The sequence below is a fragment of the Aspergillus clavatus genome, genomic scaffold (genome assembly GCF_000002715.2).
Source record: "Aspergillus clavatus NRRL 1 1099423829805 genomic scaffold, whole genome shotgun sequence".
NCBI lineage: Eukaryota > Fungi > Ascomycota > Eurotiomycetes > Eurotiales > Aspergillaceae > Aspergillus > Aspergillus clavatus.
In genome coordinates this window covers 1282859-1296573 of record NW_001517094.1, presented here as the reverse complement: position 1 = coordinate 1296573, position 13715 = coordinate 1282859, and the positions used below count along the sequence as shown (strand labels likewise).

General features: G+C 49.8%; 5 protein-coding genes across 5 annotated transcripts, besides 1 other annotated feature; 1 reads left to right on the top strand and 4 right to left on the bottom strand.

Annotated features, from left to right (window-relative positions):
* Nucleotides 1-78: 78 nt before the first annotated feature.
* On the top strand, nucleotides 79-1483 carry end3 (cytoskeletal adaptor protein SagA; the record flags this gene model as incomplete). The annotated part of the gene is made up of 3 exons (XM_001268957.1): nucleotides 79-318; nucleotides 441-675; nucleotides 744-1483. The coding sequence occupies 3 exons, from the start codon at nucleotides 79-81 to the stop codon at nucleotides 1481-1483; spliced, it is 1215 nt and encodes a 404-aa protein (XP_001268958.1).
* A 348-nt stretch (nucleotides 1484-1831) lies between these two features.
* On the bottom strand, nucleotides 1832-4725 carry ACLA_022450 (putative SNF2 family helicase/ATPase PasG; the record flags this gene model as incomplete). Its single annotated transcript, XM_001268956.1, has 4 exons — nucleotides 1832-2697; nucleotides 2760-3501; nucleotides 3562-4392; nucleotides 4486-4725. 4 exons carry the CDS (start codon nucleotides 4723-4725, stop codon nucleotides 1832-1834), a joined length of 2679 nt encoding a protein of 892 aa, XP_001268957.1.
* A 704-nt stretch (nucleotides 4726-5429) lies between these two features.
* Nucleotides 5430-7471, bottom strand: ACLA_022440 (uncharacterized protein; the record flags this gene model as incomplete). The annotated part of the gene is made up of 3 exons (XM_001268955.1): nucleotides 5430-6214; nucleotides 6239-6935; nucleotides 6986-7471. The coding sequence occupies 3 exons, from the start codon at nucleotides 7469-7471 to the stop codon at nucleotides 5430-5432; spliced, it is 1968 nt and encodes a 655-aa protein (XP_001268956.1).
* Nucleotides 7472-7979: 508 nt separating this feature from the next.
* Nucleotides 7980-8963, bottom strand: ACLA_022430 (dual specificity protein phosphatase family protein; the record flags this gene model as incomplete). Its single annotated transcript, XM_001268954.1, has 1 exon — nucleotides 7980-8963. One exon carries the CDS (start codon nucleotides 8961-8963, stop codon nucleotides 7980-7982), a length of 984 nt encoding a protein of 327 aa, XP_001268955.1.
* A 1852-nt stretch (nucleotides 8964-10815) lies between these two features.
* Nucleotides 10816-10836: a microsatellite.
* A 175-nt stretch (nucleotides 10837-11011) lies between these two features.
* ACLA_022420 (putative C2H2 transcription factor) lies at nucleotides 11012-11871 on the bottom strand (the record flags this gene model as incomplete). Its single annotated transcript, XM_001268953.1, has 2 exons — nucleotides 11012-11546; nucleotides 11609-11871. The coding sequence occupies 2 exons, from the start codon at nucleotides 11869-11871 to the stop codon at nucleotides 11012-11014; spliced, it is 798 nt and encodes a 265-aa protein (XP_001268954.1).
* Between the last annotated feature and the right edge of the window lie 1844 nt (nucleotides 11872-13715).

Sequence of the window (13715 nt, the reverse complement as noted above, 5' to 3'; positions counted from 1 at the left end):
TACCAGCGATAACACCCAGCCTTCACTGAATCGCCAATCCAATTCCGAGCAGCACCGCAAGCACCCTCTACCACAGTTATGTCGACCAAGAAGATTGAACAGTGGGAGATTGAGCGGTACTGGGAGATCTTCGCATCATTGTCAAATGGCCAGCCCCATCTAAACAGCTCTCAAGCCGCCTCGGTGCTCAGGAACAGTCGGCTCCGCGACGAACAACTCGAGAAAGTATGGGATTTGGCCGACGTCGACGGCGATGGCGAGCTGGATTTTGAGGAGTTCTGTGTTGCTATGCGATTAGTTTTTGATCTTGTCAATGGGGTATGTTTGACCTGCTGCTGAATACCCGTCATGGCCCCTCCCGCTTCGTTACATGCGCCTCCCAGAAACTTGTCTCTCGCATTGGTATACGAATAACTTGCTTACTTGGATCCATGCGCCAGGAGCTACAAGAAGTCCCCCGAGTACTGCCCGACTGGCTTGTCCCCGAGTCCAAAGCCCATCTCGTCCAAGCGGGCCGTGCGTTGAGCGGGCGTCCCGAGCAATTCGAACGGATAGAAGATGAAGACGATACCCCTGGCTTGAAAGACGGCTTTGACTGGTACATGAATCCCGCCGACAAATCCAAGTATGAAGAAATCTACTCCGCCAACCGCAACCACCGTGGCGAGGTCACATGTACGCCCCCGACTGCCTGGCAGTGCGCACTGCTTTATCACCGATGTACGGAGCTGACAGGATCTTAGTTGAATCGCTTCAGGGGCTGTACGACTCCCTTGATGTTCCTGACACTGACGTTCGCTCCGCGTGGAACCTCGTCAACCCTTCTGCATCCCCCGCAATCAATAAAGACGCCACCCTTGCGTTCCTGCACATCCTCAACTATCGACATGAGGGCTTCCGCATCCCCCGCACCATCCCCGCCTCCCTTCGCGCGTCCTTCGAGAACAACAAGATTGACTACCAGGTCGACAACGCTCGCCCTGCACAGAAGTGGGGCGCAGATGGAAGCACGGAGACCTTGACAGGGCGAAAGACCAAGTTCGGAGACACGTATCTGAGTCGTCTAGGCGTCGGCGGAAAGGGGTCCTACACACCCAAGGGCACGGACTTCAGCGACACTATCCAGGACGAAGAATGGGAAAAGGTGCGCCTGAGACGCGAGCTGGCAGAGATGGAGGCCAAGCTTGACGCGGCCAACAAGGCCTCCGAAGGTCGTCGAGACCGACCCCGAAATGACGGCCGTCCCAACTGGGTCCTGATCAAGAAAGAAGCTTTACAGTTGTTGGAGTACAAGGAGCGTGAGCTGCGGGAACTCAGAGAAGGAACTGGCAGGGCCAAGGAAGGTCAAGATCTCGAGCGGTTACGGGACGACATCAAGACTGTCGGTGACCAAGTCGAAGGATTAAAGGCGCATCTCGCCGAACGGAAAGATGTACTTGCCGATGTCAGACGGCAGATCGAGGAAGAACGGCTACACCGGTGATTTCCATTCTGTCTCTGCCTGGTCGATCTCCTACCTAATACAACCTTCTTACCTTGCATGTTTGCCGGCGGGATATGTTCTCTCGTGTTGATTTGTTATTCGATGTACAGCCATTCTTTTGGCGAGGAGCTTAGGCGCTTAATGGATTATCTTGTGATTTCTCACACAGTTGATTAAAGGATGGGGCAGGTTTCCATCGGAAGATGGATGATAGGACCTGCTGCTGTCTAGCAAAATAATGTACATATACCAGCCATTTCCATATCAAAACATACCAGCACCCGCTCTATCTCTTACGTATAACGCCACAAGTGCAAACCAGTCCATTGGCAAGGCCACCATCGAAGTCTATTTCCCAGTAATCTGCTCCATCAAGCTATTCCCCTCGGGCTTGGTCTCCACAGCCTTGAACGCCCGCCCGGTCTGGTCAAGACCCTTCTCAGCGCGCGCGTACGCCTCCTCGCTGCGATCTGTCAGGATGTCCAGGTCCTTCTGCGACAGAAGCGCTTTGGGGTCAGCACCGGTCTCGAAGCGCTCGAACTCATCTTCACCGAGCGCCTTCCTGAGCTCGTCCGCATCGCTGTGGTTCATGGAGCTTTGGTCAAGGAGACTCTTGAACTTCCCCTTCTGGATGACCAGGCGCTCGAGCCGGCGTTTCGAGTCCGCTTTTTCAAGGAGGGTCTGCTCGACCGTGCCTTTGGTCGCGAGCCGGTAGACAATCACGGGTCTTGTCTGGCCGATACGATGTGCACGGTCTTGCGCCTGGAGATCCTGCTGCGGGTTCCAGTCAGAGTCAAATAGGATGACGGTATCTGCGGCCACGAGGTTGATGCCCTGGCCGCCTGCCCGGGTGCTGAGAAGGAAAATCTTGAAGTGCGAGTCAGAGTTGAATGCTTTGATTTGTGCTTGACGGTCGGTCTGGCTGATGGCGCCGTCGATGCGGCAGCAGTTCCAGCCGCGGAGCTGGGTGGCCCAATCTTGGAGAATGTCGAGTTGAGTTTTGAACTGGGAGAAGATGAGGATCTTGTGGCCTTTTTTCAGGAGACAGGGCACGAGACGGTCCAGGAGGAGCATCTTTCCGGAGGCTGTGACGAGTGTTTCGTCAATGGCGGCCGGCTCGTTGCCCCATGGCCAGTAGAAGTTATGCGGAGAGTTACAAGCGAGGCGGGCTTGCATGACGGGATTCTGCAGTTTCTTTTGGGCGATCTCTTTCTCTGTTGCACTCTTGGTTAGCATGGCTTTAATGCATATAGCATGAGAGTAGCATTGCACGTACTAGCAAGCTTGATTGTATTCGCCCGCTCGATCTCCTCTTGTTCAGAATCGTTGGGACTCTGTTCAATATCTAAGTCCTCTTCCAGACCTTGCTCGATGCGCCGTAATTGCGCATTGAACTCGCGGTCACTCAGCTCTTTATAATTCTGCGGACCCCTGCGTCTGCGAGTCGATCCAGTAGCACTGGCAGGGGTAGAATCGCGGCTGGACTTCAGACTCTTGTTTGGTGTCGACGAACCACTGCTAGTAGCACTGCGTTTCAAACTTGTCGAGCGAGATAGCCTCTCATTCTTCGCCATAAGTCGCTCCGCGGCCTTATCCTCCAGATACCGACGTCCTGTGCCATTGAGAATCTCACGGTATAGGTCTTTTTGCTCCACCGTCAGAGGAGCATAGAGAATGTACTCTCGCTTCTTGGGCAGTGCAGTTTCCACATCAGTCTTGACCCGTCGCAAGAGGAAAGGCTTCAGAATCGAATGCATGGTGGAGACAAGTGTGCGCTTCCGACGTTCAATGACATCCGTTTTCCCACCACTATCTAGCATCGAGGAGAAATCAAACCAGCTCTGAAAGCTATTGAGGTCGTTGAAGATCTCTGGAAGCAGAAAGTGCAATAACGACCATAGTTCAGTGATATTATTCTGTAGCGGTGTACCGGTGATTAGAAGTCGGTTGGCCGAATTATACGAGAGAAGCTCCTTGATGAGCTTGCAATTCATATTCTTGAGCCGATGACCCTCATCCTACTCATTGATTAGTGGACTGAGAATTCTTTTTGTGACTGCAACGCGGTGGATACTCACCACAACGATATATCGCCATTGATATTGCGCAAGAAACTTTCGGTCATTCATACAGATCTCGTAGGAGGTGCAAACAACCGGAAAGTCCATCTCCTTCTGGTCCTTGAGTTTCATGTACTTCCTTCGGATCGAGGCCCGCTCGTCTTTGGAGCCATGATACAAGACCGTCTTGATGCTCGGAGTCCATCTTGCGAACTCATCAACCCAGTTACTCACTGTGCTCAGCGGTGTTGCAATCAGAAAGGGTCCGGATATGTTCTGCTCTTTGAAAAAGGCGATCAGAGAAATAGCCTGGACTGTTTTCCCCAAGCCCATCTCATCAGCTAGGATGCCACACAGGCCGTTCATCCACAGGGTCTTAAGCCATTCCAGCCCTTCCAATTGATACTTTCTCATGCGTCCCCCCGTTACAAGACTCGGCTGCTGTGTTGCAACAAGGTCCTGCCCACCAAGCGCGCTCGGATTGGCCTCATATTCGTCCGCGGCATGCTCCAGGGCCTCCTGCACCGTGGGTTTATCTTCGGAGGTATCCACATCCACCTTCTTGAAATAGCTCGAGATGGAATTGCTGTTTGTGGCCGATGTAGCCTTTCTCGTCCTGCCTCCTCTCGACGTCGTCGTTGTCTTCTCGTCTACTTGCTCACTTTTCGGGGGAACCGTCTCGTTGGCGGAGGTCTGCTTCGTTCTTGCGCGCGTCTCCCGTTGCCGGACCGGCTCCGTGGAGGCTGGCTTCTTTTTCTCCTCCGGTACCGTCTGCTGTGCCCTCGCCGCTGCAAGCCTGGCCTCTTCCTGCTGTTTCTTCATCTTGTCTGCCATGATAGCCACGAAGACCTAACAATGAGACACTATTAGCTTTCTCATAGCACCAAGTCGATATACAAGCACCAAGCAGGTACACATTCAAGCAATTAAACAAGAACACACCTCGCTCGTGTTCAGAAGATGCATCAACGCCTTCGACCGCGCATCCATCTCCTCGACGTCCTCCACAGATTCCGCATTCCCATTCCTATCCACCGCCATCGAGCCGCTCTGTTCAAGCTCACCCGCTGCTTCCTTCATTTCCTGGCCTGTCGTAGATGAAGAGGGCTGTGTGGAATCCGGTCGCTGGGGGCTACTTCCGGAGGTATCGACGGTCGTAACAGGCGTTGCTGGATTGGACATATCCTTGCTTTCCTCCGGTCTTGAAAAATTTTGAAAATTGAGGCGCTTCTCAAAATAACGTCCTCTGCGCCAGTCCCATTCACGGGATAGCTGTGGCGCTGGTGGTAGTTCTTGATATCCTAGCAGTTTGTTTCCGTCTGGGGTCTTCTGTTTCTTTGGGCTTCTCTTATGTCCTAACCAGCTATCATCAAAGCCGCAGGGCAAAGAGATAGATGATGCGATAGAAAATCAACTTTCTGCGAGAAACCCACAGAGGCAAGTGTTATCAAACGGCCTGACGCCATCGCTCCTCGTCCCTTTGTTCTTCCCGGCGCGACTGTAGGAAACGCGGGTTTTCGCGTCTGCGCACAGACCAGTTTTTGATTGATTCTGACGAACCGGCAAAATGCAGATCGTCGATCGATCGATCACTTCTATCTGTACTCCGTAGTTATTTTTATTATTGACATGATGTAGCATGGCGAAAGTTCCCATGAATCGTCATTTGTTCAATATATGCATTTTAGGAGGACGAATCATCTATGGATATGGCTACAGTGACGCCTCCTGTAATTATGTTTATCTCTGCAGATAGCGTTCTGCCAGGGACTACACCAGGAACACATATCAGCAAGAAAAACAGGCTCAAATTCCTTTAAGTACAATGATTTTGGTAGATGTGCTTTTCTACTGAAAGATGACAGACTGTGAATACTTCGAAAGATCTAATTTGGGGATGCCATCAGTCCGGAAGCTGGGACCAGCACCATCTCATCCTCATCCCCTTCTCCAGCTTCTTCTTCCCATTCATCATCAACCTGCTCAATAGGCTCGTCCTTGAACATTTCCACAATCGTGGTCACCGCGCTCATCAGGGTCATTGGTGAACAATTGCCTTCCGGGTCTGAGAAGGCTTCCCAGATATTGCTCCCAGGACTCTCGAAGACAGAAACAGCTCGTGGAGTTTTTGTTTCGCTGAAAGGCACCATATTCTCCTCTTCCATGTAGAAGTTTTCACATCTGTGGGGTGACATGAATTTGCTGGGCGTTGTTGACTGTGATGGAGTGGCATAAGCGTTATGAGTTCTAAGTTTGGCAACGATATCCCTTGAGCCACCGTCGTCCACCATGTCCACATCAGACCCTTCTTCAGTGTCGCTGGACGATGATTCAAACCCGGCCTGCTCCAGCCTTTGTCGGTAACTGATCCAAGATGCAAGCAGAGACGTTTGGTCGAGCTCAATCGGATTTGAGGCCCGGTTTCTATTAGTAGCGCCGCGCAGTGATTGAGTAAAACTGTCTAGAGCTGATTGACCTGGAGTTGTCGTCAGATTCACTGTCGTAGTTGTGCTATCATCAACTCGTTCAGGCTGATTCGAAGACAAGAAGAAGACATCAAGCGGGGGAAAGCATCTCATCAATCTTTGTGGATGGGCAAAATACTCCCATTGTCGGAAAAGGGCAGCTCGTAGCCTGCCAATTTTCAACCGAACGATCAGTTGCCTGCTACCTGGTTGGGGACAAAAAAGCGTACGTGCAGATGCATTCCTTTCCTGATTCTGCGATGGGATCTGCTCCAGGCCATTGGAATAAGGAATCTCGGGCCCATGTTTCATCTTCTGGGGAGAAAGAGTCGACGCTAATCTCCTATGATTAGCAGATCGAAGCACACGATCAGGGGTGAGGATCTGACGGCGCCTTGTCGAAGCCGCCGGCGCAGAAACAGCTGCACGATTGCCGACCCTCAAATTGCATAGCTTAGATTTGTCCTGAATGCTTTGCATGGTCAATATGCTGCTACTCCACTCCCCAGCATACCGTCGATCCAGCCCTCGTCTTTCCAAAAATCTCCTAGCGTTGAGAATCTCTCTAGCGCCACACAAGAAGTAGTCAGTGTGCAAATGATCTATGAGCCTGCGAGTTTTCTGCCGTGAAATCTTCCGAAAGACCAGATTGTGGGGTATCCTATTGCGTCTCTCAGAGCTATTGTCCACCCGTAGGAGTGCTCTGAGCTGTATCGCCCGCATTGCGTGCAGCTCCACGTTCTCCAGCTCAATTTGAGCGTCACGATGCTTCACGTATCCTTGAAGCTCCTCTCGTTCTCTTGCAGATAGACCCAGCCTACTATAGACTGCAGACCAGTTACAATGTTGGCTCATATTCCCGGCAATCTCTACCTGCATCCTCGGAGAAAGGTCACGCCATTCAGGATCGTGGGTGATGCTAGCAGGCTGAATAGAAGTTAGTCGAGAAAATATTGATATAGCATGGGTGACAATACCTCTGTTCCCTGCATACCAACATCGGCCATCGTTTCATCGGGCTCGCTGTCCTCCATTTCCACGAGGCTGGCTGGCTTTCGTCCTGCCGTTGCCATCTTGGTCATGTTTCTGACATAGACAGAGTTCAAATCCCCATTGCTCACGATGAGGTCCTCAAGAAAATCTATTGGAACATCTTCGAGCATCTCCCACGTTTCTTTAGCTTGGTCATTACCGCCGTCAAGGTCATCTGAATCGCCATCCCACTGCACCTTTTCGGGCTCATCACTCCTTTCAAGGCCTGCTGGCTGTGGTTCATCATCACCCAAATGAGTGTTGTAAGGTCTCTCAAGAGTAGGGAACACTGCTGGGGGTAGGTTCGGATCATAATCGATGTAACGAGACGTTCTCCAACTTCTGGGCTCACGCAAAGGCTTCTGTAATGGTGTGTTTAGTTGTTCACGATCGAAGCGCTCTGGCCGTCGAATACTCTCGCGAAGTTTCATATTGGCTTTTGGATTGTTGATAGAGATGAAGATGTCGCTGCTCGACACTAGACGCGCAGTGACAAGTTAAAAGACTTGATCATGATGCGTAGCAGAGTTCAAGCATACCAATGAGATGTACGCTAGAACGCCATGTGTCTCTCTTCGAGAGAAAGTTGAAAACAGTAATTTCTGGGCTCAGGAAGAGAAAGCTGTTGGAAGACCAGTTGAAGGGCCCCAGACGAGCAACTTAAGAGCGGCAAAGATAATGAAAGAAGGAGAATCTATCTTGATGTAGAACAATGATGATGTCTTTGTAACAAGGCGATAGCAAAATAAGCAAGAAAGAAGGATATTTAGAGAAACAGAAAAGGCTCACTGTATGTTGAAGGGGCTAAAGCGCACAATGTTGGGGTATCTCCAGATTAGGAAACAGAGTAAGAGGACACCAGAAATAGAAAGAAAACAAGAACCACCGCCGAGCCTTTGATACAACATTCACTGTCGTAGATCGATAGACCCCACGTTTCTAGCGATCCTGAAATGGAGCAAGTGGCCTCCTATCGCTGAGTGAATCACTGTTTATGTCCATACTTATGTCCACATCCATTCCCATCGTATCATCATGTGTCCTCATAGCTTCATTATCAAGGCGATCAGCGATACTTCTTTTTCTGGAGACCGTCATTTGGGGAGCGGCTAAGTTCGAATTTGACATAGCCTGTTTAGCCCTCTGAACGTCCCGTTTGGCTTGAAGAATAGATTGGAAAGATGCAAGTAACTGTCTCAACGGCTCTTCGATGCAAATGCAGAACCTTCGCTGCTGGACCAGGTGCAATGCGAGCGATATGTTCAGATTGAGCATTACCATAATATACGCAATGACAACTGTGGCTGAACGCTCATTGCCAGACTCACAGAAGACAAGAACCTTCTTGCCTGCAGCCGTGCTAGTCCCTCCAGCAGCTTCAGTTGAGATTAGATGCTCGTTGATGCGTCTTATAATCTGAGAAAAGGCGGATATGAGTTCTTGGTTATCCATGACGTCGACTGAGTCTGCTTCAATGCCCATCTCTGCTCCTATTTTCTCGCCGGAGACCAAGCGCGCCTGCGCGGAGCGTGTGTTACGAATTGCCAATAGCAGAGTAAACCCTTCACTGGCGAGCCAAACTTTGTCTTTAAGGCAGGAGACCGGACCCAGATAGAGAAACGGTAGGATTGCCTGTGCCTGTCTGCGCCATGTATAATCCCAATCAGACAAGCGTACCCGATAAACAAAGTTCTCCAGATTCACCACCTGAAAGAACCCGGGAGGTACAAAGTCGCCTTCTTGGAAATCATGCGAGCTGGGTCTGATAACTTCCTGAAGCGAAAGGTTGTCATCATCGTAGTATGAAGGTGCAGGCCCAGACAGACGAGTTTTGTTAGACCCAGCGACGTAATCATGAGTTCTAACATAATGCGAACCGACCTGCTCCGACATTGGTGCTTCATTGCACCGAACTGGATACATTGTTGCGTTGATATGTTCTCAGGTCTGAAAAAAGAGACTTCACGAGGGATGAATGATGTTTTGCCTGGGGTGTGATGATGGTTGATTATCTCTCTTCTTTAATGTAATGTCTATACAGGATCAGGAAATCCCATTGATGAGCATAGATATTTCAACGCAAGCAATAGGAGGATTGAAAATTGAAGCCGCACAGCAAGGTAGAAGTGTGTGAAGGTGTGCAAGCAATCTAAACCAACTTAAATTCACATCAACGCCACAGATCTTGCCTTCCCCCGGCATTTTCATAAGGCAGTGTGAGCGAATTTAGATTAGCAGGCCAAAACACATTAACTCTGCCAGGGCAGGCAATAAGGCCAAATAGAGCAGTCGCTGCCTGGCAGCCTTACTGGGTCGCTTGGATGACTCAGCCCGGGATTAGGCTTCGGATTAGTCATTTGTGCTCATAATTTGGAGGCATAAAACTGCAATGATAATCCTGTACGACTTTGAAGATACTTGACTGAATGTCGTTAGTCCAAGTCTTCAAGCATAGATAAGTCGGGCTTTTCAGCTCGCTTGCATACTTTAAGTCCGAGTAGATAGAAGGACTTAAGCTCGCAGCAGGGCAACATCACAAGGGAGGCGTCAGGCATAGCCATTGAGAATGTCAGCGCTACCGGGGTATATCATGTTCTTGCAAAGCAAGGATTACTATCCTCGTCGTGTATGTTGCAGACCTACAGAGTCGGGCACCGAGAAGCGACACGCCCGTCTCAGCTGCCTGGCGATGGAGTCACTATTCCATTCCCAGATTTGCAGAGGAGGACATGTCCTCTAAGACTGCGTTTCCAAGAGGATAGAATCTGTACTACTCCGAATATCAGCGTGATTTCAAATCAATATATGGCAAATAGTTAGGATGGCTGCCAAGATCATCAGACAGCTCTGATTGAACCAGACTTTGACTTACCATGACCCCACAGCCTCTCTCTAACACGGAGATGACTCTTGAAGCCCTAAGCAGATGTAATCTGAATGTTGTCTAGAACTTTGATCAGAGACATCCCGAATTGGGACTAAGAATACAACAAGGGATGGATGCCTAAGGCCCTACGCCCCTCCCCACCTGTCTCACATGACACACGATAGCAATAGTAGGACTAGATCAGGCAGACAGAGGATGCGAGTAGCTGGCAGCAAGCTCGAGTCATAGTTAGAATGAGGGCCTATGAGCAGGAAGAGACGCCGGATTGAGTCAGACCACACCGTAAAAGAGTCATTCTTCGGATAGTTCGTGTATCACTTGTTATCATCTACCCAGTCGTATGTTACTACGGATTGACTAGGAAAGCTAGGGATGTGGATTGACTAACTAATACGACGGAACAGTCCAACGGCAGTCCTGCTCTACTGGTGATGTATGTTGGGGAATGGCTAGGCTTCCATCGGATGATGCGGCAGGGACGATCAATATCTTAAAACTTATGTGAAAGGTTTTCTAGGGTGGAAGACCGGGCAACTCAAGGAAAATCAGGACCTACAGGATCAGGCAACGAGCGTGACAGGCCATTTTTTTTGAAACGTTCTTAGTCAGATTGCCATGGCGGATTTCTTTCCTAATATGATATCAAAGCAGAGTTATGAATATGGTAAGCCCCGAAGAAACTCAAATCAATAGCATACAGAATAGGAGAGCAAGGCAAAGAAGCTGTCCAGAAATGTGTAGAGAGAAGACTGGAGAGGATGGCAAGCAGACATGTCAGAGAAAACGCCTGGGTATAATTCAGGAACTCAACAAAGAAAGGTAAACAACCATTAGAACACCGCCTTGTTTGTATGATTAACCTCGAGTATAACGCCATGTTCCTCACAGGTGTGTGTGTGTGTGTGTGTGGTGACCGATACGTTGTCAGGTGGACTGACCGACGTAAACCTCCCATTGAAACCGAAGCGCAGACTGAGGCCCGTGCATCGTATTGAAAACGCCCGCAAATGCAAACAGGAAAGAAGAAAAGATCATAAACGCGGAAGGCGGTTCCGAAAAGTACGAAGCATTCGGGTCAGCCCCCTTAGCCGTGCGACACGGCTGTCTGAGCGAGGGTCGGCTGAGGGATGGCCTGCTGCAAACCAGCAACGATTCTTTCTAACTCCTCTAGTCGCCGATCCTTCTCTTGCACCTCACGTCGTAGTCTCTTAAGTTCATTGCGCAGGTCAACTTCGTTCTCTTCGTCTGCTGGGAGCGCAATGGATCCATCGTCCTCGAGCGAGTCACGCTTCCGCTTGGCGGGCAGAGGAATCGAGAGGCCGTGGTTGCCATCCAGCTCAGGCGTTGCAACCAGAGGTAAATCTGAAGATGGGCCAGTCTCGGTGTGCATGTGCCGACGGCGGAGATGTTCCTTCAAGTTCTCTTGGCGCGTGAACCCATTCCCTGTGCTGCGGTTGCAGTCGGTGTAAGGGCACATCAGAGGTTTCTTCGCGTTGATATTCTTCTTATGAACCTCGCGCTGATGTCTGAGAAGACCGCCCGAGTAAGTAAATCCTTGGATCTTATCACATCCAGGCTCTAGACACTTGTAGGGGCGGTCATGTTTATCCATGTGTTTGCTATCGATGATGTCGCGTTAGCTTTCTGGAGCTGTAGAGAAGAGTAACGAAATTCAACTTACTTCCATTCACAAGGGCGACGGAATGTTGGTGGTGACTGCTGACATTCAGGGTGATCACAATAGATCTGCCCTGCGGTATTCTTAGGCGGATCCCGCGCTCTTCTTACTGACAGTCGCGGACGGGCGCCATCCATGAAGGCAGTTGGCATCTGATCGTTCATCTTGGAAGCTGGCGACAAAGACTCTGAAGCAGGGACGAGGACAGCTGTAGGCCCACCGGGACCTTCACTTCGTGGGCTGGGATAATCGGAGCCGTCACCCATATCGCAAGTACACCCCGCCGCTCAATCGAGATTGGGGGCCTGTTTGGACGTGGATTCGGGAGAAAACGAAAGTGGTGAGAGATGACTGATGACGGATACTTTCTAAGAATAAAATGAAAATAGAAGATTCGAGTTCAAAGGTAATCGTGCTGATATAAATCGTTAGTGACCTGATCCAGTGGCGCTCCTACTTGCGATGTTGGTTCCTTACGTGGAAGACGGGGTGCCGATTTTTTCAGGCGTTCAGGTAGCAAGGCATCCACTAACTAGCGAATGACTAATCGATTTTGGCGAGCCGCCACTCAGCAATCATGTGACTGGGTGTTCGCAAGCAAACAAATGCAAACTATGTGGAAGAAATAAGGAAGGAATGCTGTTGATAATTGATACCTGTTGGCAAAGGTAATATATTCGATTTCTATGATTCACACACCGAGACCTGATTTTCGCGTTGATTTTGCTGCACACGTGGTATGATGTATGTCGCTTTAGAAGTGCTCATCCATGTAGCCAGTCAAGACCCGAAATGGAAAGGCGATATCCAGATGGGACAGTGACACAGTATGAGTACTCGGGTTATAATATAGTTAGTGAGTCATCAGGCAGCCGGATAAGCCTTAGATAGCTATTGTATTATTTAATGACTTATGAATGCGAGTAACGAGACTCATGCTAGTCTACTCTGCGTAGCTCAACAGCTAAGATCGAAGGTCGAGATGGAGGCAATAATAACGAGATGCCGCCACAAGTAGAATTCAGAACTTCAGAAGCCAATGATGAGTGGCGCAGCAGACCTGGTTCATTGCTCAGCCACCGTTGTCGATCTCTCTTCACCGCCCTGACAGCATTGTTTCTGCCTGGGGCACCAACAATCTCAATTTACCCATAGCGTCGAGCACTTCTTCCAAACATGCTTCGATCAACCATAATCTGACCGCTGCACCCACGAAGATCCTGCAGCTCTTGCATTCACTTGACTGGTTGCCTGGCTAAACCAGATGGATCTCTGCCAGACCACGTCAATCCCAGCATGAAGTATACGTGAGGTACCCAAGTCATACGTACCATTGGGACGCTGTGATGGGGTCTTTGTAGCCCAAACTGGGCGATAAAAATGACAGGCTCAGACGTGCGCTTTGAAGATCAAGGAATATGAAAATCGGAATCAACGGAAGGTAGTGGTTTTTTCATCGAGGGAATCTTCTCTAAAATTTCAAGAACTGCTTAATCAGTGGCCCATTACCATCCCTCGTTCCTCATGAGCCCTCGGTATTACTCGTGAGCTTTCTGTTCGCCCTGTCACAGAAGGCCTTTCACGGAATATCGCCAGTGACAACCATCAAAGACATCGAAGATCACTTCTGTATGCTGTGAAGACATCGTCAGCTTGGGGCTGGTAAGCTCTTCCTTCAACAGCCATGTAGCGAAGCCGAGACTTTTTTCGGCGCATTTCCGAATACGACGAATGGAGATCGACAGCCCTGAACAGGCATCTTCGTTCCTCTTTCTAGAAGCCGTAGAACATGCTCATCGAGATTTTAGATCGCCCGCATGGATAAGAATAGCTAGCAATCCTAAGCAGTGGCGCAGCACTGTAGTTGCATCACCCCAATGCGGATCCTCAAGGCATCTGGAGTAGAATCCTGCAGACTCCAGAGCCTCGGCGTATCTACATGGAGCAAGCAGACATGGAAGATAAAGGACTTTTTGAACTGAATGCCCTCTTCCTTCTAGGGCACCCACTCAGCCTCTTCAAATACACGGTAGTCCCAGGACAAGTAATAAATAGCTCACCTTTTATCTGCAGGCACAGGACCAAAACAGTATGAGACATATTCTGAATG